General features: G+C 45.7%; 1 protein-coding gene across 1 annotated transcript; it reads left to right on the forward strand.

Moving 5' to 3' along the window:
* Positions 1-13049: 13049 nt before the first annotated feature.
* Positions 13050-21242, forward strand: LOC142765818 (uncharacterized). The gene is made up of 3 exons (XM_075867609.1): positions 13050-13142; positions 15845-16408; positions 19261-21242. Exons 1-3 carry the CDS (start codon positions 13050-13052, stop codon positions 20737-20739), a joined length of 2136 nt encoding a protein of 711 aa, XP_075723724.1. The 3' UTR covers positions 20740-21242.
* Positions 21243-21483: the final 241 nt, after the last annotated feature.

Raw genomic sequence — 21483 nt, forward strand, 5'->3', positions numbered from 1 at the left:
CAGTGTGACGAAATTCGCGATTTGTTTTCGCTGGAAGATATCACCATTGAAGCTTTCGACCCGAGTTTTCAAAGTAGGTGTTGCAGGCAAGAACTCCGCCAGCTGTGCAAGTGCGCGAATTGCTGGAGCAACCGGCACTCGGAGGCTCGCATACATCGCGGATTTCTCCAGGCTGTCATTTATTAATTTCTTTAAATTCCCAAAAAGAGTGAATAAATTGTGCCGCGCTGACGTTGCGAGAAGCATGCGTATGCTGCCCGCACGTCATTGGTGTATTGCAGTGAAGCACATCTTGTTTTTTCATAGGTGCGTATTTTATTTGATCACGAGACCGTTTTTTATATATTTTATTTTTCGTGCTGGAAGTAGCAGGGCTGCTTCAGCTACCGCTCATTTGTATCGGTAAAGTACATAACATAGTGGCTCTTAAGGTCCGTCGTTTCCGCGAATTTGCGGCGAAATTGGGAATGGGCACACTGCATCCAAAGTTTTCAGATTAAGCAGACTTGTTCTGACGGCTGCTTCAAGTTATGCACTCAAACTTACCTTGCAAAATACAGGACCGCAGAAATACTTAGAATTAAGCGGGATTGCGAGATAACCGAGTTAAACTTAACGAGGTTTCACTGTACTTAGGTATCGTGACAAACATGTCCTGTTCTACATTCCACGTCAATTATTGGATTAGTACAACGTTTCCTGCACTGAAGGAGTTCTTGTTAAGCAAAAGCAGTTGTGGAGTTCAAGAATAATAAGAATTGCAGTTGCATATCGTATGGCTGCATAACACTAAAAAAAAAAAACTCTGAACAAACAAAGGAATATTGCTGGAATGAGCCAAAGATGAGCAAAATAATGAAAATAAAAAAGGTGGCTTGTTGTTTGTTTAGTATTCCTTCTACGAAGTTTGAAATGTACCAGCAAGCTCAGTTCACACCTGATATGAATTGACCATTGAACTAAATTCACAATCCTTACAATTAATTACTAGGACAGGTGAAGGTGCACTTGCTGTAGAAGCTTGACATGGCATGAGATAATGGTAACAGTGAGTTCCGATAACCATTGTTCAAATGCATCTGCAGCGAACATTGTCATTCAGAAGAAAAAAGGGATGCGCCGCTATCTTAACTCAGCAGGAGAGTCATTTCTGTCTACTGTATGAGGTGAGAAAATGCTGATTCCAGTACATTCACCTTCGGTGCGACACAGCACATTGATTGCTGGGCAGTACCGTTGTATGACGTGAAGACCTGTCAAACATATTTAATAACCATTTGTCGACACGTGGCAAGAAGTTAAACAATGCAACAAATGTTGACGCAAGTAGCTACTACATTGAGAAGAGCTGTCAAGATACTTGTTGCCCACTAGACCTTTTGAAATACTAACTAAAATAATTGAATCTTATCTGTATTAAGAAAAGTGAAACTGGTGCCGGTCTGTTGAGATTTAGGTTGATCGGATAAAAGCAGTAGCATGAATAATTTTAGTTCCCCTAGCCCACGTTTGGAACAGTATCCTGAAAGATGGTCACTTCCCCGATGAATTAAAGTTGCATGCATAACTCCTATACACAAAAGAGAAAAAAAGTGATGATCTGGGAAGTTGTCATCCCGTCTCTGTTTTGAATGTATTCTTGAAAGTAATTGAACGCGTTATACCTTCTTAGACAAACACCAGCTGATAGCACCGATGCAGTTTGGATTTCAGAAAAGTAAGTCTGCTGAGTTAGCTATAATGCACTACTTGCTTCGCATCTGCGCTATTGCCACCTCATTTGGTCAAACAGCCCGAAACAATCATTAGATCATCTAGTCACTCCGCAGAAGCAAGCCTTACGGGCTATTGCTGATGTACCTTAGAATGAACATATGCGTGGTCTATTTTTAAAGTTCAAGATTATCCAAGTTGACCACTTTTATGTGTATCAGCTTATGAGTTCTTTTAAACATGAAAGGTTAAGGGCAGGACTCATATGAGGAACATCGCGAACTTGTCAATCAATCATCTCACTTAAACTGACACATCGAGCATTGGGCAGTTCCGGGACCACATACAAACTACGGTTTTCACTCTTCTACTGTCTTTCTTCAACACTAAACAAATATAACCTATGCGAAGACAACACACGCCATCTTTTTAAAAAGACAACGTGTCAACTAATTTTAGGAATACGAACCTAGCTTCCGTGTTTTCTTTATTGTGGGTTTCTCACTGAATTTATTATCGCCTTGCTCTTGTAAGAAATGAGAATTATTGTTACTGTTGTTGCTGCTGGTATTGTTTGGTAGGTGAAACCAGTCAAGCTGCTTATATGCAGTTTTTATCTCACCATCCTTGCTGTTTAAATATGTTTCGTATCTATGTGGCAATAAAGTTCACTTCAGTTCATATAGTTCGAGGAGCAAGGCTCACCTCTTAATAAAAAGCTATCTAGAAAATCGCAAATCGAACAGCAAACAGCTGTTCTTCAGACCACAATCTAATCACTATGGCAGTTCCACAGGGCTGGATACTGGGTACCCTTTTATTTCTTTTGTATGTGAACAACATCTGCAAAATACCTCACACAGGGGAAATAGTACTTTTCGCTGATGATACTAACATATTTTTTCACAGTAGAAGTTTGGAAGATGCAGAAAAGCAAATATGTGGCTGACAGAACTTTCCCTCTGGTTAGAAGCAAATGAGTTACAGCTAAATAAAAAAAAACGAAGTAAATCGTTTTCAGAGCTCTAAACTCATGTATAAATGCTACTTTCAACCTAAATTTCCAAGACTCTGTGCTTGAAAAGGCGACCACTATTAAATTTTTTGGAATATTAAATTTCTTAGCGTAAGCATATAAGGATTTCTTAGCGTACTTCGGTAGCTTTAAGCGTATCTATCTATCTATCTATCTATCTATCTATCTATCTATCTATCTATCTATCTATCTATCTATCTATCTATCTATCTATCTATCTATCTATCTATCTATCTATCTATCTATCTATCTATCTATCTATCTATCTATCTATCTATCTATCTATCTATCTATCTATCTATCTATCTATCTATCTATCTATCTATCTATCTATCTATCTATCTATCTATCTATCTGCCCACCTACGATTTTTAGATCTCCTGGCCATTTCAATATAGATATCGATATCAAAATTGGTATGGCAAGACATGACTATATGACGAGCTTAACTGACTAGTAATAGCATGAAAAATCATTACATGTATGTCACGAATGTCATGATTTATGGCGAATTCCACTCGTTGAGCGGGAGCAAGTTTTGTTGCTCCACGGCTGAGAATCTGCATTCCACTAGCAGATTCCGAGCAAGTTTGCGTGTTCCACTGGTAGATTAGAAGCAACTCACTCCGTGACAGAGCGTTCCGCGTGCTCCGTCTTGCAGAGACGGATTTCGCCGGAACTCCGAGAATGCGTCGCCGTCATTTGCGGCACAGTTGGGCTGTTGTCTGCAGCTGCCTTGAGCGTTTTTTCGAGGCGGTGCCTTCTGAACGCGTTTACATTTCTAAAATGGCATTGTTTGATGCTGTTGGACGTGCTGCTGCTGGTTCGTTCTCGCTTTGGGCTGTGTTCCAATACTCGCAGTAGACGGCTAAACAGACAGCTAAATGGACGGCGGCCATCTTAAGTCCCATTCTAATTCTGACGTAGCCAGCAAAGGAGACAGTTGCGAGAAGACCACATTGCAGACAAATGCGATGCAGGCTTCTTTGCTGTCCAAACAAGACGGCGGCTCAGCAAATCGCTCAGATAGATCAAATCTCGCCAGAATGGCCATCTGCACACAAGCAGACGCTTTCCCAGACGCTCAATGTGAGTAAAGTTCATTTGTTTTTGATTTCAACACGAAACAAGCCAGAAATTACAACTGTTACGTTTGTTTCTTTTAGGTTTTTCTCCTCGATGTGAGGTGCTGCATGGTCGCGTAAAAACGGTCTAGACGAGTTCCAGCATGGGCTAGGGGCTGTCCAAGAATTGAAACACAGCTCCGAGCCACAGCGAGAGCATTAGTAGCAGCAAAAAGGACGAACTGAACGTGATTTCCCGCCGTGTGCATGGCCGAAGTCTTTACCGAAGATAATCGGCTATGTCGAGGAAGTTTTCAGGACTGGTTTAGTGACGTATGTGTAAGCAACTTCCGGCTCGTCCGCAGGCAGGACATCCACGCGTTCCACTCGCAGATCTGGCTTGGCGCAATCCGAGTGCTCGTTTCAGGATTTCGGCGGCCGCTTTGGATCTACCAGTGGAATTCGCCATTACACTTCACGGTCTTGCTGCTCTTGCAGTGGTTTCGTTCTCGTAGCATATCGCAAAACCGGTACTGTGTAACATGAATGCATAGCGAAAAACAGATATCCTAACGTGTAAATTATGACATGCATGTCGTGTAAGTCATGACTACACGTCTCACTCATGGTGCGCTCACCGTCGTTTCGCTAGCTTCACATATACCAAATTTGGTATGACAGGACGAGAATTGATGACGAATGACTGGTACAAGCATGATAATCATGATATGTGTGTCATGCAAGAACATGTCCACATGTCATGCTCATGATGCGCTCGCGGCCGTTTCGCTAGCTCAGCATGTACCTAATTTGGTATTACGCAAATGGACGACGAAGGCATCTGACTGGTGCAAACGTGATAATCACGAGATGCGTACAGTGTCCTGTAAGAACATGACTATAGATGCTTCATAGCACGCTCGCGGTCATTTTGCTAGCTTCGCATATACCAAATTTGGTATCACGTGACGTGAATAGACGACGAAGGTAAGTGACATGGCCAAACATGATAATCATGATATGCGTCATGTAAAACGACTACATGCTACGCTCATAGCGTGCTTGAGGCCGTTTCGCTAGCTTTACATATAGCGAATTTGGTATTACGTGACACGAGTGGAGGACCAAGGTAAATGACACGTCTAAACATAATAATCATGATAAGCGCGTCATGTAAAACATGAGTGTATGCTACGCTCAAGGCGCGTTCGCGGCCGTTTCGCTAGCTCCACATATACGAAATTGGGTATCGCGACACGTGCGTAGACGGCGAAGATAAATGACACGTCCAAAAATTATAACCGTGACATGGAAGTCATAAACGGCATGATTTACGTCCGCCACCCTATGGTGAGGTGCAAAGAATTCAATTGTATTGCAACCTCGCAAAACTACAAGAGTCTACAGAGAACGTGCTCATCGGCTCGTCTGTCTACCTCTACAATTGCCCTTCCTTAGAGACCAAGGTGAAAGTGCAAAAATGCGAACATCAGCAAAGGAAGACGCGAACGCGAGCGTCTGTTTGTGGTTTACGAGCCCGGTGTTTCCCGCGACGAATACGGCGACGGCTTCGGAAACCGATGAAACACAGAAAGTGAATGCATGAAGGACCAGACGTTCGACCAAAGAGTTCCATACAATTATACCTAGAAAGGAATCTGGATCTGCGATCGTGTACATTCATGGCATTATGGGAAGTACATGCTTCAGATTAAATAAAGTTAGCTAAAGAACTGTCTACGGACTTCTTTCTAGTTTCAGTTTCGTTCTTCGTGCAGCCTGGGTAGTGAGGTGAGGCAAAAAAGGCTGGAACAGTGCCATTGTTGTTCGAAGAGGCTGACGACCTCTAGATCTCCTAGTGTGCTGCGACGTTGGAGCTTTGCGTGTCGTATTGGACAGTTTAAATTAAGCGTCGTCCATTCACCGTAGCGCATAGATGTAGCGTCTCATGCCAGTGCAGTATTTTGCCTCGAGTTCATCTTTTTCACAAGCACGTCTTGCCTAAACTCGTTTTAAATCGCGTGCGAAGCTTACCCCCGTGTTCATAAATGCTCTTTGACTGGAAGTTGACTTGAAACCTTCTTCAATGCAGCGCGTTCCAAACGAGTCTGTGTGTTCGTGCTGCCTTGGCACCACCTAAAGACCACGCATTCGAAACGCGTTTGTGCTGCACTGAAGTCGGTGGCAAGTCAAGTGCAAGTCAAGCAGCGTTTCTGAATACGGGGGTAAGTAGACGCATGCACCGCCACGCTCTTTTGACTCGACTTGCATTTCAAATTTTTTTTTCTCTCTGAATAAAGTTTGTCCTCCTCCTTGACAACAAAACGAGAGTTGCGTTGGGGGCAGACCACTTGAACAGACGCACCTGGCTTCGCAGGAGATGAAACGCTAAGCGTTTCCCACTTAATGTGGTACTGTCATTCCCATAAAAAAAACAATACATGCTTTTGAGAGAAAAACAAGCATGTTTGTTTTCAAGTATTGTAAAAAATTATTCATTAAATCTTGATGCCAAATCTGGAACGCAATGGCAGAACGATGCATACCCTGCATGATAAGTGAATTTGCCGAGGTTTCACTTTTGCCGCCCGGTCACAAAATGTTTTTGCAATGAATACCTGTGTCACACGGGTGCGCAAAAAGTCTTTTAAGTAAGCGGTCTTTTACGAAGTTGAAAGACTTTTAACAAACGCCGCAGACACACGGCAGCAACGATCTCCTTTTAGTGTTTTGGTTCGAAGACGCTAGCGAAAGCGTGGCACTAGCAGTTAAAAGAGAAGCAATGAAAATTAAACGATGTATCACGATGTACAAATTAAAGACTTGTTGCACTGCTCGTTTCTTCAAATAAATTTAAGAATAAGAGATGAAGAAACACCAGTGTGAAAGTTTGTTGCACTAGTTAAGGAAGCATTCCCATAACTAGCGACGTGCACAAGTCCATCTAGCACTACTGGGCTTTTATTTACCGTATTTGTTTTTCGCTGCTCCCGACTGCTCTCGACACGTTATGGGCGACCGTACGGAAGAAAAAGCGAGGATCGCAAGCCTCATGGCCTGCCTTCTCGCTCTGGAAAGCGAGGCAGATGCTGCAAAAACCGCCAAGGAGAGGATCAAGCAGCAACTGCTGTTCAGCAATTCCTTGCTGTGCGCACTGAAGCTGTCGGAGAAGGCTTGCGATCGATCGATCTGGGCCTTCAGACGAAACGAGAGGTGGTTCGAGGGAACTGTACCTCACCTCGGTGAGCAGAACTTCAAGCAATCTTTTCGACTGTACCCGTCCACCTTTCGTTTCATTGTGGAGAGCTTGCGCAGTGAGCTCGAAAGACAGTGCACCAGCATGCACGAAACCATCATTCCTGAGAAGCGAGTCGGCATCGCCCTATATACAAGCTTGACCACTTGAATGACGGGTAAACACACGACTGCCACGCTTTCCTCGCTTGTGCGAAATGGCGCGGCGTGAGACCGAGCGTCGCCACGTGATATTGCCGACGCGTTGTAGCTGCTTACGAGAGTAGAAAAGGAAATAACCATTAAAAGAGTTCATTACATCTTCTGCGGGATATGAAATTTGTTTTTACAAAGAGTTTTGGTGACAGAAAAAATAAGCATTCGCTCTTTTTTTCCCACCACTCGAAAATTGCTGGCGCCCACTGGTTTCGAGGCTACTCATTCGGAGCCGTAAAAGAGATCGACGAACTCCGTTTACGAAAAAGACCGCTTTTGAAAAGGAGTTCGCTCTGTGCCGTGTGTCTGCTGTCAGGAACTCCTTTTCGGAAAAAGACCGCTTACTTAAAAGACTTCTAAGTGCCCGTGTGACAGGGGTAAAAGTTTGCGTACCAATTATAAAAGCAAGCTTCAATTATATATATAGGGATTGGGGCATTATTATCGCTTTGTTTTACACTCGGAGAAGAAGCGTCGCGAATCTCAAGAACGTAATCCATCTGAAGAGGATCCGAAGCCTTGTGTTTTGTAGGGTTTAACGTCCCAAAACCACCATATGATTATGAGAGACGCCGTAGTGGAGGGCTCCGGAAATTTCGACCACCTGCGGTTCTTTAACGTGCACCCAAATCTGTGTACACGGGCCTACAACATTTCCGCCTCCATCGGAAATGCAGCCGCCACAGCCGGGATTTGATCCCGCGACCTGCGGATCAGCAGCCGAGTACCTCAGCCACTAGACCACCGTGGCGGGGCTAGGATCCGAAGCCTGTACTTCCCATAATTCCCATGGGGGTTCAATCATAGAGTTTCCTAAAATTAGCTAGAAGAGACTCTGGCGCTGCGATCGTTCAGCGACCATGGGAATGATGGTTAGTACACACATTTGCCTAGTCTTCCTACTTGCAGGTGGCGAATCGTGCTTGCGGCTTCGTTTATTGCTGGCTACAGTCTCGTTTTAAAGGAAAGAACGAACCCTTTTGTACTTCGTGACCTGATTTGAAAAGGTAAGCTTTAAAAAAAATAAGGTGGAGAAGCCCAACTACTGAAAATTTGCGGATTTTTTGTTTCGTGAGAAAACAGCTCCAAGCTTCACGAACACACACGGAGCCAGAAGCAGGCCAGAGGTACGAAGATTAAACATATGTGTGTACTACCCATGATTCCCATGCTCGCTGAAGCACCATGCGTTGCAGCTCCCACAGGCACTAGCGCCAGAGTTCCCTCTAGTGTATAACAGGAAACTCTATGGGTACAAGCGCCGCTGAAAGAGCCCGCGTAGACACTAGCGCGAGATTCCACTCTAGGCATTATTGTATAAAACTCTATGCATTCAACTAATCATATAATTCAATTGGTAAACTGCGCTTCGACTACGAAGATGAACAAGCATACTCAAGTGAGCCAGCTCTCACTCGCATAACCCGCGTAGCTCAACGGAGCCCGATTCATTTTTTACTGTGCAAGTGGCCATGTTTACTCTGCTCAAACTGCTTTCCGTCGCATGGCTAAGCCAGTTTTTAATAAAATATGTGGCGATTTAATCAATCCACTCGCAATACAAGGGGTACTCACCTCACAAACATGGGAAGAAGTTTTCGGCTCCAAGCAATATCGCTTCATTTGTGTAATCCAGCGTTTCCGTTGGTTAGAGCAAGTCGGAAAGTGGAAAAGTCTTCAGGTGGTTTTGCAGTGCAGCACGCAGCACCCTGGCATTCACCCTACCAAATTCTTGTGCGTTCGCTTAGCGGGAGGATGCTGTCGTAGAGAAAGATAGGTCTATTGTGTAGTCGAACGCAGCTCATACCGCAGCTTGCACACCCGTGCCTACATGCAGCTGGTGCAGTGCGACGGAGCAGGAACGCCTGGCCGCGAGAGCCAACATGGTGCTTGTTGCCATGGAAACCAGGACTGGCAACATTGTGTTTTAGCGGGTGGCGGCAAGTGGTAGGTCAAAGGTTGACACCACCCTAAAACACGAAGACGCGCGCACATGAAGACTTTCTAGCTATATCTGCGCTATAGCGCCTCTTTGACCTTGTCGTAAGCATCAGCGTCTCTTCTACTAAGCCTGGCTGTTACAGCATAAATGTCACAGGACAAAAGGGGTAGCAATTTGTCTGGACCACTTTCATAGGAGAATCCTGCGTTTTCGCACGCTCGCTCAAAATTACCAAGAAAAGTCCCGATGTCCTTGCGAACTTCGAACGGCTGCAAAAGGGCTGATATCTTTACCGGCTTGCTCAAAGCAGAATAACGCCTTGCTGCCAATATTCTAAGGTCGAACTCTCTTAGTTTCAGCTGCTGTTTTCTTCTTTCCCTTTCTTCCTGACCCTTTTGCTCTTCTCCCACCATTTTCACCTCCCGCTCTCTTTCCTTTCTATCTCGAGTTTCCTCATGAGCTTCCTGGGATTCCTCTAAAGTCACTTTCTGCGTCTTCATAAACGCGATGATCTGCTGTTTCCGCTTAGCGGAGCCAACCGCAAGCGCCGACTCCTTGCAAATTTCACTTTGAACTTTTCCATATTGACACTTTACTCTGCCTTGTTTACCTTCTACTGAAAGTATGTTGTCAAAACATGCAATTCTTGGCCGACCCACAAAGTCACCACACCAAAACCTACCAACAAAGAGCGCTAGCTAGGTCTAGCACTACAAGAGGTAAACTTCAAGCACTCACCGCATTAGTGTAGCTGACGCTGGCCGATCCCATCACTGCCACCACTGTTAGGAAAGAGGTGTCGGGACATGCCACCACGTGCGTGACTGTGGTGACCTTGTAAGCGTGGATTTGGCTGGAGCCATCCGAGTCTCGGGAGAAGACGAGTCTAGGAGCCAAGAGATGAGAACAAGGGTTTATGTACAGTATTGACATCTTTTGAGTAACGTGAACAATATGAAACAGATGAAGCACACCCGAGCGTCTCTGTGATCGCGTTTTGTACACTGCATATTCGCAAGATTCCCTGCGAGAGAACACAATGGAGTCCAGGTCCCTCCTATAGGATCGTCTTCCGTCACTCCGCCCCCAGCTCCTTATAGGAAAGTGCAAGGGCAAGAACACCCCGTCGCACAGGGAGGAGCAATACGGCATCACTGGCTCAGTTCAATGACCTGGAACTCCTCGCGTCGAGGAGGCTCCTCCGGGTGGCAAGGTTTCAGGTTGACTCATCCGGCGCGCAGGCCCCGAAGAGGAGAATACACCAAGGCACGGCCACTGGCCCAAGATTGTCGGACACGTTCTCGCTGATCAAGTCCAGATGCGAGGCCCATTGTCAGGTGTGACTCGAGGATTCGAGCAACGCAGATGAGGCGGCAGCTCAAGCGGTGATCGCCCCTCCTGGTAGTCAGGTGTGTTTAAAGGGTTTTTGGTACGCGGGTCGATGGCCCAGCAGAACTCGCTGCTCTTCCACTGTAGTTGAAGCTGCCTTGGAATGTCGCTCCACACAGGACGACGATTTCCGGTAGAGACCGGTAAGGCTGCGGCACGACACCGTCTTCCCTCTCACGAGGTACGCTGAAACAGCTCCACTACTTTGTGCTGGTGCTCGTGACGTAGCCTATTTCGTGTTGCGACGCTTCGTACTGCGTCACGGGGCACCACGCGAACTACTGAGTGATTGATGGCGTGCTTTTTTTTAATCTGAAGCTGTTCAAGAACTCCTTTGCGCATGCCGCACCGTTCACCGCACCTCTACAGACTACCACCCGCAGATAAGTGGTCTAACTGAGCGCTTCAACCGAACATGCTCGCGATGTATGTCAATTCCGAGCAATCGAACTGGGATGTCGTTCTCCCGTTTGTGACGTATGCGCAGAACACTGTGACGCAGTCGACCACAGGCTTCTCGCCTTTGTTTCTTCTATATGGGCGTGATCGAACCATGCTCCACCCTTGACACAATTTTGCCGCATCGTCCCGACGTCTCGGAGTTCCACCCTGTTTCTGAAATTGTGCACCACGCTGGAGAGTGTCATAAGTTGGCCCAATCATTCACCTCGGACAAGCGAGCAATCGAAAAAGAGCACCACGACCACGACCAGCAAGTTGAGACTTTCGCCGTAGGCTCTCTCGTCTGGCTCCGACTTCGCTTCCACTCCACAGGTTTCTCCTCTAAGTTTCCCCCAAGTTTTATGGTCCTTATGGCTTCGTAGAGTGTCGATTTCATGTCACATACGTAATCTAGCTGGTTACGCCATCTACAGACAGGCGGCGCCGCCTTGGTCGTGAGACTGTCCACGTGAGTCGCCTCAAGCCCTATCACGACCCACTCCTACTCGCATCACCACGACTTGCCAGGATTGCTCATCTTCCTCGCCAGGGTGTTGTAAAGAGGACGATTATGTGCCACAGTGGGTCATGGCCTTAGCGAGAGGAGCTGAGCGCAAGCTCTTGCCCTCGCACTGTGATTCATGTGTTTGTTGTTGCCGCCAGCTTTCAGTATCAATAGGCCTGCTTCACCAATAAACCCCATTTCAACCTCTCTTTTGCCCTTCCAATAAACCCCGTTCCAACTTCTATTTTGCCCTTACTGCCATCAACTACGCCTGGTTTAGTCTCTGCGTTTTCTGCATGTTTATGTGTGCAACCATCCTCTGATGGGAAGCCTGTTATGTATCAAGTTATTACGACAATAAGAATGCCATTCTCATGGTGCGATACCAGAAATAAAACATAAGTCAAAAACAAAAATGTAATTTTCTTTCATTGCAGACGTAGAAACCCACCTCCAAAGGTGGTTTCACACACATCACTGTTTTTTATTACTTTCTTTTTTAACAACTTTTTGCGTATACCAGAGGTGAATAATTAGGAAGGAACAGCTAGCTATTCACAGGTTATATCTACGCGTTGTGCGTTTCATGTGTAGCGCATTTATAACAGCCGCCTTTTATTTATTTTTATTTTTTTTTACAGTCAAGTCTGAAGTTTATTCCCTTCAGGCGCGGATCATGATGCGGTGTCAGAAAATTTTCAACTTTGACACAACATAGTTCTAAGGCACTCGTTGTTACATTAACATAAAAATTCAGATATATTTTGTTTTGGCGCGAGATTTGGTAATTAATCTTTGTTAGCATGTATTTGAACCCCCACTGGCGCCGCCCCTGCTTCTCAGTTTTCTTTTTTTTTTCGTTCCAAATCAATAATTTTTTGCATGGTTCAGATGGTTTCTTGACCGCGTTCATTGCAGTAATTCAGGTGCTAGTGCAATTAACGAGGTTCATGTCATGTACATGCCCATTTTTTATGAGTGTTCAGTAGTAAATATGCGTCAGAGGTCAGCTGAAAGGAAAAATAATCGAGGCTGAAATTGTTTCTAGGCTGGCAGATAACTGCATCTCTAAACTGTCGATCGCTCTCTCCTGCAAGTAGTTAGTCTATATGTGAAGATATATAGGCGAATTTTCAAAGCTGTGTAACCATGATGGTTGTAAAGCGAAGTTACCCACATTAGTGATTTTACCTGTTTCCGTAATAAACATTGTTGCAGGTTAGCGCCTGTTTGTGTCCATCTTCCCCCGGTCTATGTTTTTTTTTTCGTGCTCTATAAAACTACAGACGAATGGTACCTATGCAATTTACGTCAAAAAACTTGCGAACTCATACTGATCACCTGGGTCTAAATGCATTCCACCTCTGCCCCTTGCGTTTGTTCTTGTTCACCTATTAACTGTGGTGTACAACCATGCACTGTGCGCGCTATGACTTCATTTGATTTGATTCCTCTGTATTAGGGCACATACCTGCTTCTGCTCATTTCTTCTTCTTTATTGCTCGCGCGATGCTTGAGAAGCAGACGTGTACAGCTGTCATGGCCATCTTCGTTCGACCATCACGGCAAGCTCTGCCTACTGGCATGGATGGTTCGACCTCTGTGAGTGGGGGCCCAATTACGCGAGGTCTTGGGGAGAAGCCGTAACGAATGCCTCGTAACACATGACGGGAGAGTGAGCCGTCGCCAGATAGTAGCAGTATTTTTGAAGAATATTATTGGGTCGGAGGCGCGATACAACAAATATGCGCATTCCATGGGTGCTGAGAAGAGGGCGCGACGTTATCTTCGAAAACATTGGGCCAGCCTATATATTTGGATAGCGCTTGCACTACCAGCGGAACAGCAAAGTATGAAGATCCACGGAAACGCCGTAATTGAGGGTAGTAGCGAATTAGGCCCAGGAAGTAGACAGGCACGAATGAACACAGAATGAGAACTCCGGTTTCCCTTGTTGTTTCAGCGCTCTAAATTTTAATGTGATAGCGTTAAAGAGCTCATTCTGCAGAAGCTCCGGTGTCGGCGTTCCTGGTTGTGAGTGAAGGATCCTCTTGTCCGTGACCGAAATATCATGAAAGGTGCAAATAAGGTAATATAAGTGTTGGGCGAGAATAGAACCCCTGATGGTCTGCTGCGTTGCAAACAAGTATTCTACCACAGGGCCACGGCATTCCTAGAAGCTTCTTCGTAAAAAACGACACTACATGAATGTCGCATAGCGGAAGGAGACTCTTTAACGCATGTGAGATTGTCACGATGGCAGAAGTGTAGAATCGCGCAAGGTGTCAGAACACGCAACGAGTGAGTGTTTTAAAATCGCACCCATCACAAGGCACTCACAGTTATTTAATCCTGATCAGCTGCAAAAGCATCAACAAAGACGGAGCTGCGTAGGTTCGTGTGTTTCTTTAGGCGAGCGTTGTGGGCCCTTCGCTTATTTGCGAAAGGAAGGATTATGGCGTATAGGACTTGAACGTACTTCCAGTAGGCATTCTATGATAGTTCGAAACGACCTGTGCTACACCCGCAGTCAATCATTTCCTCACAGCACGTTTGAGGCACGCACTGCAGAGAACCGAAGTGACGCTAGCCGTTCAGAAGGTGATGCGCATAACTATTAATTACGCCATCGTTTTGTATACTCTTGATCGTGAAGCTCAAGCTTTCTATAACGAGGCCAATCAGCTACACATATGGAGTTTGAAAAGTTTTGTCAAAGTTAGCGTTTCAGTAGACTGAAGAGTATCTTCGAAGCATTCTATAGAGAAAAATGAGTCGGGTGAAAAGAGATCTTCGAATGAGAGCTACGTTTAACGTAGTTAACTTCGACTTCACGAGAAGCATCTTTGCAAAAACGCTGCTTTGACCTTCACATAATCTGTGACCTCATGTTGCCCTATATTAATTATCGAGATCGCTGAACCATATTTAAAATCACCAGCGTGGTCGTTTGTTGTACATAAGACGTTTCTTCAGGCTTAACGGAAATGTTTGCGAAGTTAGTGTACGTCATCGTTCTCCTGAACAATTTTAAGGCGTTTCCGCAGTGTTTTCCACACAGAAAAAAGTTATTACAAATTGCAAGGTTTGAAGAAAAACGTCACAGGTATGCCGCAAAGGCGATGTAATGAACGCGATAGCGACAAATTGGAAGGTCACGCGCAGAAGGGCAAGCAGATGGAAACATGCCCCGCGTTTCTCACGCACAATTAACGCACGAAACGCACTCACAGGTACAGAAGAACGTGAGTAAGCGTCTCAGCTGTTACTTCACTGTGTCTGAAAAGTGCGCCCATTTCGAAAACTGAGGCTGTGCAACGATTGCAGTGACTTTTTTGCACACGGTAACTACAACAGAATCGTTCCGACGAAACGAAAAGGCTAGCCAAGACGTACGATTCTCCCCACTGCAAGGTAAGGACACGCGATCGAGTGGATCACCCCCGTATTCTTTACGCGGGCGAAAGTACGCGTGAGAGATGAGAGCTGTGGTGCGCTCACTGCACCATCTTGCTGATAATGGTGAAAACACAATAGTTCTCTCCCCCTCACCAAGATGCCCGCCAGTAGCGGTAAGTGGTAGATGTGAATATGTTGCCGTTAGGACGTTGAACGAAGTATCTTTCGGTGGCTCAGTGCTTGACGCCTCGCATTCGCGATGCTGATGTCCTACGTTCAATTCCGCACGCCGGAGTCTTTTTTTTTTTCAGTAATTATTTTCTTTATTGCATTTTCCAATACATAGATGCGTATACATATACGGTGCATGACATCGACACCGACGCCGACGCTAGCGGCGAAATCCAGCCGAGAGTGTCCATATAATTGCTATCGCAATAAAAGAGGTAAACGTAGCCAGGCAGAGATATTCACATCAATCACCTAAATTCCGTAATGGAGCTGCATTATAACGACAACATCGGGGTTGACATTATCGTAGGGGCTTGGGTTCCTCAAGAGTTATGGTGGTTTAGTTGCTAGGCGTTAACCTATTCAAGACAGCAAAATTAACGAGCAGCTGCTTCAACAAGCACCATTTAACGCGCTAGACTGCAAAAAAGCTATAGTTTATTTTTTCTAGTGAAAACTCTACTGCGTTGTCTTGCAAGGTCATTAATCGTGTCGCAATCACCTTGGGCCGCTGAAGCACTACTATGACAGGCGTGCGATAACACCACGTGATGTTCTGCAGAGAGGCGTCGCAGCTGCTGTATGCATAGCTTTTGCAAAACCAAGTCAAGCATAAATGTCGCTAGGGATATTTAGATGTATAAAAGCCAATATTTATTTGTCCTGTTGCGCAGGGACCTATATCCCAGTCGGAGCAGGAGATGAGCCGGTGGCTCGCGGCCGTCGCCATTGCCTTTTTAGTGTTCGTCATTGTGCTAGCCGTCGCGCTGGTCCTCCAGTTCTACTACCCAGACATCGTGCCGGACTTCAGTCGCAAAAGGAGACTATCCGGCAGTGCCCAGGGCATTGCAAACAGAACGGCCATTACAGGACCAAAGCCGCGTGCTTTCCTGAGATCCTGCGGCACGACAGGGTGCGACCGCTACCCGCACCTTTTTGCGAGGCAGCTGAATCAGAGCGTGGACCCGTGCCAGGACCTTCGCGCCTTTTCGTGTGTGGCCCGACCTAGGTGGAGGCACTCGCTCCGGGATGAAGTGGTCGAAAACGCGTCACGAGCTGTGATGGTCAACGTCGCACTGTCCAGCAGCAGCGGCTCGGCGGTGGCCAAGACGAGCAAGTTCTACAGGACGTGCGCGGCGAGCAAAACGCCGCTGGATCTGCAGTCCCTGAGGGCCTTTCTGGCGACCATGGCATCCGACACCAAGCCGACGATGCCCGAGAGCTCCAAGGCTTTTCAGGTTTGCCACCTACCGTCGTTTGCAGATGTCCGTACTTGTTTTTACAAGGTGCATTTTAGGAAACCAACTGTTGTTTTCCGGATGAGTTACAATCTTGACGGTCAGTGCTGAAATGTGAACTGTCTTAAAATATTTAGGGTCGAAATTTCTCTGCCACTCTTATCTTCAGACTGGCTGAGTGTGGTGTGAGTATTTGAAAATGAAGGTTTGCTAAATGTCGAGAGTGAAAAGGACTATAACCAGCTTAGGTGGTGCTACATGTTCATTTATTATGTCGATGTGGTATATACACTTACATTATAAGGTTCTAAAGGTGCTTTTCAATCTAGGACTGCGTGGGGTTAAAGTGCATGATGGCTCAAGGTTTGCTGCCTTCGACATATTTGTATTGCATTACGCAAAGGCGTAGCGGAATACCGGATAGCGTGTGCCTTATAGCGTAATACTCACAAAATAACTTTGCTGTGCGTATGCCTGAAATGCGCCAGCAACACCAACGTAACTGTTAGTCTCCGCACAAATGTGTGCACTACGTAGAAAATAATATCATCGCCACTGCGGCAAGATGAAACATTGCGGATAGCGGGCATGTTTGTTTAGCTAACTTAGATTTTGCTTGCTCCATTCACCTTGCGTTAGCTACTGAAACAATTGACAAACCAAACTCCAACGTCGAATGGCGCCAGCTGTGGTTGATAAAAATCAACTAAGAAACGCATAATATATGTTCGCCAAAATATCGAAAGCATCCAATACCACTAAGTCTGCAGGATAAATTAATTCAGTGTGGCTATCGAAAAGGTGCCGAATCGACACGGATACTTTGATGTCGATGCTTCAGATCATCAATTCAAAGCAAATACCTAAGTATCAGTTCGAAGTGTGACGAGCTGTGATGGTCAACGTCGCACTGTCCAGCAGCAGCGGCTCGGCGGTGGCCAATATGTTGAATAAAGAACTGACTAATGTCGTTGAATGGTGTCGCTTAAACAACTTAATTTTAAACCCGCTCAAAACTCAGTTCATGGTTTTTAAAACATCACAAAAAATGCTACCTTTCATTCCACAAGTGTTCATTGACAATCATTTCATTCCTGCGTCTAACTGTGTGTGTTTTCTGGGCGTAAAGTTAGACCCTCATTTAAAGTTCACCAATCATATTCTTTACGTCAAACAAAAAACAGCATTCGGTATAAGATCACTCATCAAATCTCGTCCTTTTTTTTTTCACTTGAAGCCTTATTGTCTTTATACTTTGCATTCATACATAGTCACATCACCTATGGCATCACATCATGGGGAAATACATATAACACTCATATTTCGTCTGTACAGCACATTCAGAATTAGGCCATTCGCATTATTACCAACAGTTCATTTTATTCTAATGCTACCCCGCTCCTTCAGGCTAACTGTATTCTTACAGTGTCTGGCTTATTTAATTTTCACTTAATCATATTGTTATATAAACAACTTAACAAACAGCTTGTGTTTGATTTTATCGATGCTAGTTTACTCACTAACACCAATAGCACTAGATTCGCCCACAGTCACAACTTCCTTTTACCTAAATGTAACACCAATTATGGCAAAATGACGTCCGCCTTCGCGGTCATTAAATTGTGGAATAACCTGCCCTATACACTAAAATCATCATCAACTTTTCATGCATTCAAACGTGAACTTAAAAACTTCATCTTGCATAACTAGGTTAACAACGATGATTACTTAACGATTGTTATGTATCCGGGCATGAAATTGGTAAGCCTTCGCAAATTTAGATTATTGCTTTATGGCGCGATTATGTTTTACTTGTATAACTTATTACTATTGTTCTTGAGTCGCATTCTGACTGCTTTTTTGTTTACTTGATGTTATTTTATATAAGTTCACTGTTTACTTTTCACTTATGTTGCGTATTTTACGTGCTGTTATAATTATTATTTTATTGTTATTGTTAACCGAGGGTCCCACTGCAGTCGCTTGGCTTTGGGACCCTCGTCTGCATACTAAATTCCACAAATTTGGTATTTTGAATGAATGAATAAACTGAAACTGAAACTGAAACTGAAGTGGACCAGATACATAGCGCATGACAGCCGCTTCAGACGTAGAAACAGCAGGCGCATGCATTTCATACCCGGCTGTCCGTATATACAAAATGCGTTGAATATGGTGGAATATCCGACAGGTTATAACATTCTGATAAACGAACACTAAACGTGTGAATTAGGCATTCATGAGCCTATCGATGTAGTTTTGCCATTGCCACTTCGGGAAAATGTCAAACTGATAGCGGTAGGCCAGTACAAATCAAGGAATTGCGTAAAAATGCCGAGGAAGGTGCTCACAATGATTTCAGGAATGTTCAGTTGCAAACTTGCAAAGGTTTTTCCCTGTAACGTACTACTCGGATAATATTCTAACATAAGTTTTTTTCAAGGATCCCATTCAATTAGAATGGTGTATTGTCACGAAGTGTTGTGGGTCGCGAAAGGGGCCATCTAAATAAGTCGCTGCGCTTTAGCTAAGTGATTGTTGGCTAAGATTTATAGTATTAAAAAGTTGGTTGAAGAGCTATGGTACTGGAAAAATGGTACAGAGAATCTTTAGTAGAAAAAAAAACCTGTGATCTTTATGAAAACATGCCGTATATAATTTAGCTTCTTCGTTCTAGACGAGATGACTAGGCTCTAGTCAGCCATTATCAAACGTGGAATGTATTGAGCTGTGCGCCTCTGGCTCACTATGTATGCTGGTGAGGCTGAAGAAAATTTGGTACACGTAGAAATTTTGAACAGTCATACCAGCTGACGCTTCTTCTCGTAAGTCCATGCTTGCTTTTCATTCAGGTCATGTCCAAGATGGCGGCACGTTACGGTAACGGCATTCTCTTCCGCCTGGGCACTGAATTTGTGCCAGAGAATGGCTCCAGGATAGCAAGGCCGGCACTTGTACTGGGTCTGCAATCCGAATTCAAGCGCTGGATGCAAAAAGCGATGCGAAACAGCGAGGCCTATGCGCCTCAAAGGTCCGTGAATTTAGTCCTCAGTCTAAGCATGTCGCGAGACGACTTAGGTTGGCGCAACGCTTCGGACGACGTGATGACAGCGCTACGGACCGTCAAAGACGTCTGGAAAAGCCACAATCTTTCGAGGAGCCAACGTTCTCTTACAAACATGTCAGAGATGGGTGCAGGCCTTACCCACGTCAAGCCAGCCGTACTTGTCGCTCAACTGTGGCAGTGGGGCGCCTCCTATTCCAAGAATCACCCAGTAGTACTCGAGCAGAGTAGCGTCCTCCACTTCCTAGATGCTGTGCTGGAACGCGTCAATGAGCGACACATCATTCAATATCTCGTTTGGGAGAGTGCGCGCCAACTGTCCACCTTCTTTCTGCACACCGATGCCGCACACATTCACCACGCGTGCTACAGCAAGGCCGTTGAGCTGTTCGGGCCAGCGGCTGTGCTAGCACCCGTGATCTGGCACCAGGTCAGCGCCGAAGCCGTGGTGAGTGCCGAGATCACCTTCGCAAGCGTTCTCAGGGCGACCGAGGACGCTATCTACGAGGCAGGTGCGCGCAGCGTGGAAGAAGCGAAGCGCATGAAAGCTCTGGGTAATCGTCTCAGCCAAGTTCGCCTCGCAGTGTCCTACCCGGAGGACGTGCGTGACTTGCCGGCGTTGAACGATAAGCTAGCGCATGTACCGGCTATGTCCGACGTCTTCTTCGCCAACATGCTGGCCGCTCAGGAGTCATCGTGGAGCCGCAAGAAGGAGAAACCATCTATGCCGGTTCCACCACGCCCGAGTCCCCACTACGACGAAGTGCGAAATGAGATCACCCTTCCCATTGACTTCATGATACCGCCATGGTTCTCGCCAGACTCACCTCTGCCCCTGCGCTTGGCCACCATAGGTCTGTCGCTGTCCCTAGTGCTCTGGCGTGCCATTTGGAAGCAGAGGATATACGACGTGGGCGTATCAACGGAACTCATGCTGACTGAACAGCTCGACCCTAATCGCGCATGCTTGACGGACGCTGCAGTTCGCCACACCGATGATTCCGCCTTCCGTCGGCTTGCCATTACAACCCTGGCCAGGGTGCTGAAACAGGCAGACACCCAGAGCGGCAACGGCGGTGCCACCGAACGCGCGGTGGAATCTGCGAATGATGACCTAGAACTGTTGCTGCTGACATGTTGCCTTTCGATGTGTGGACCTCACAACGGCAACATTTGCACAGCCGTGATGCAGACGCTGCTGTTCGAAACAGTTTTCCGGTGCACAGAGAAAGGCGATGTGTATCGCAAAAATTGTTCCGTGCATTGATTGATATTCGAGCTTTATTTTCATTACTAAGCAATCTTACAATACATGTGCAACGCATTTGTTCATCTCGTACGCAAGTAGAACCTGTAATTTCGTCTCTTTAGTCGTTACGACATACTTAATTTCTTGATTGTATTGATAAAGCACTCCTTTGAACTTGTTAGTGCAACTTGATATACGAGTATATTGCAGAATGTTGCACCGCATGGGCGCCTCACCAGATTTACAGTTGATATTGCGCACACCTGTTCTGGTTGTGTTTGTTCTGCGCCTTCGTTAATAGGGAGTTTTCGAATAGGGGCTCCAAAGCCCTTTGCGTATGCACGCTTTGGGTCAAGCAGGAGTGAAGAATTTTTGAACAGGGTTGGCGGCACTTTCGATACTCACCAAATTCTACGTTTTTCTGACCCAAATCCTGTGGGGCAGGCTTTGGGGATTCAACTGATTCGAGAAATAGCGTCCCCAACCCGAAACCGAAACGTGGTTTGGGTTTTGTGCATGCACAGTGGCCTCGACGCTATTTCTCTGGAGCTTCTATTCGAAAACTCCCTAATATCCACCCGGTACGCCCATTCTACGCAATATTAAAAAAAAGACTCCCAAGCACCCAACCAGAGATTCGAACCAGCGATTCCTCCTGCCGCAGCACGTGGGGCTCCATCTGTGCAGGCTCCTGCGCCCGCAATACAAGGGGAGCTTCTTATATGCACTATTTACGGCTAGCGGTATGCAGATCTCGGAAGA

Source organism: Rhipicephalus microplus, chromosome 1 (genome assembly GCF_043290135.1).
Source record: "Rhipicephalus microplus isolate Deutch F79 chromosome 1, USDA_Rmic, whole genome shotgun sequence".
In the NCBI taxonomy this organism is placed as follows: Eukaryota; Metazoa; Arthropoda; class Arachnida; order Ixodida; family Ixodidae; genus Rhipicephalus; species Rhipicephalus microplus.

Excerpts from the sequence above, each read along its gene's own strand:
- LOC142765818 (XM_075867609.1), top strand. The coding sequence starts at position 13,050 with ATGCTTGAGAAGCAGACGTGTACAGCTGTCATGGCCATCTTCGTTCGA. Across the intron at positions 13,143-15,844 it reads GCATGGATGGTTCGACCTCT|GGACCTATATCCCAGTCGGA; the intron begins GTGAGTGGGGGC and ends CCTGTTGCGCAG. Across the intron at positions 16,409-19,260 it reads AGAGCTCCAAGGCTTTTCAG|GTCATGTCCAAGATGGCGGC; the intron begins GTTTGCCACCTA and ends CTTTTCATTCAG.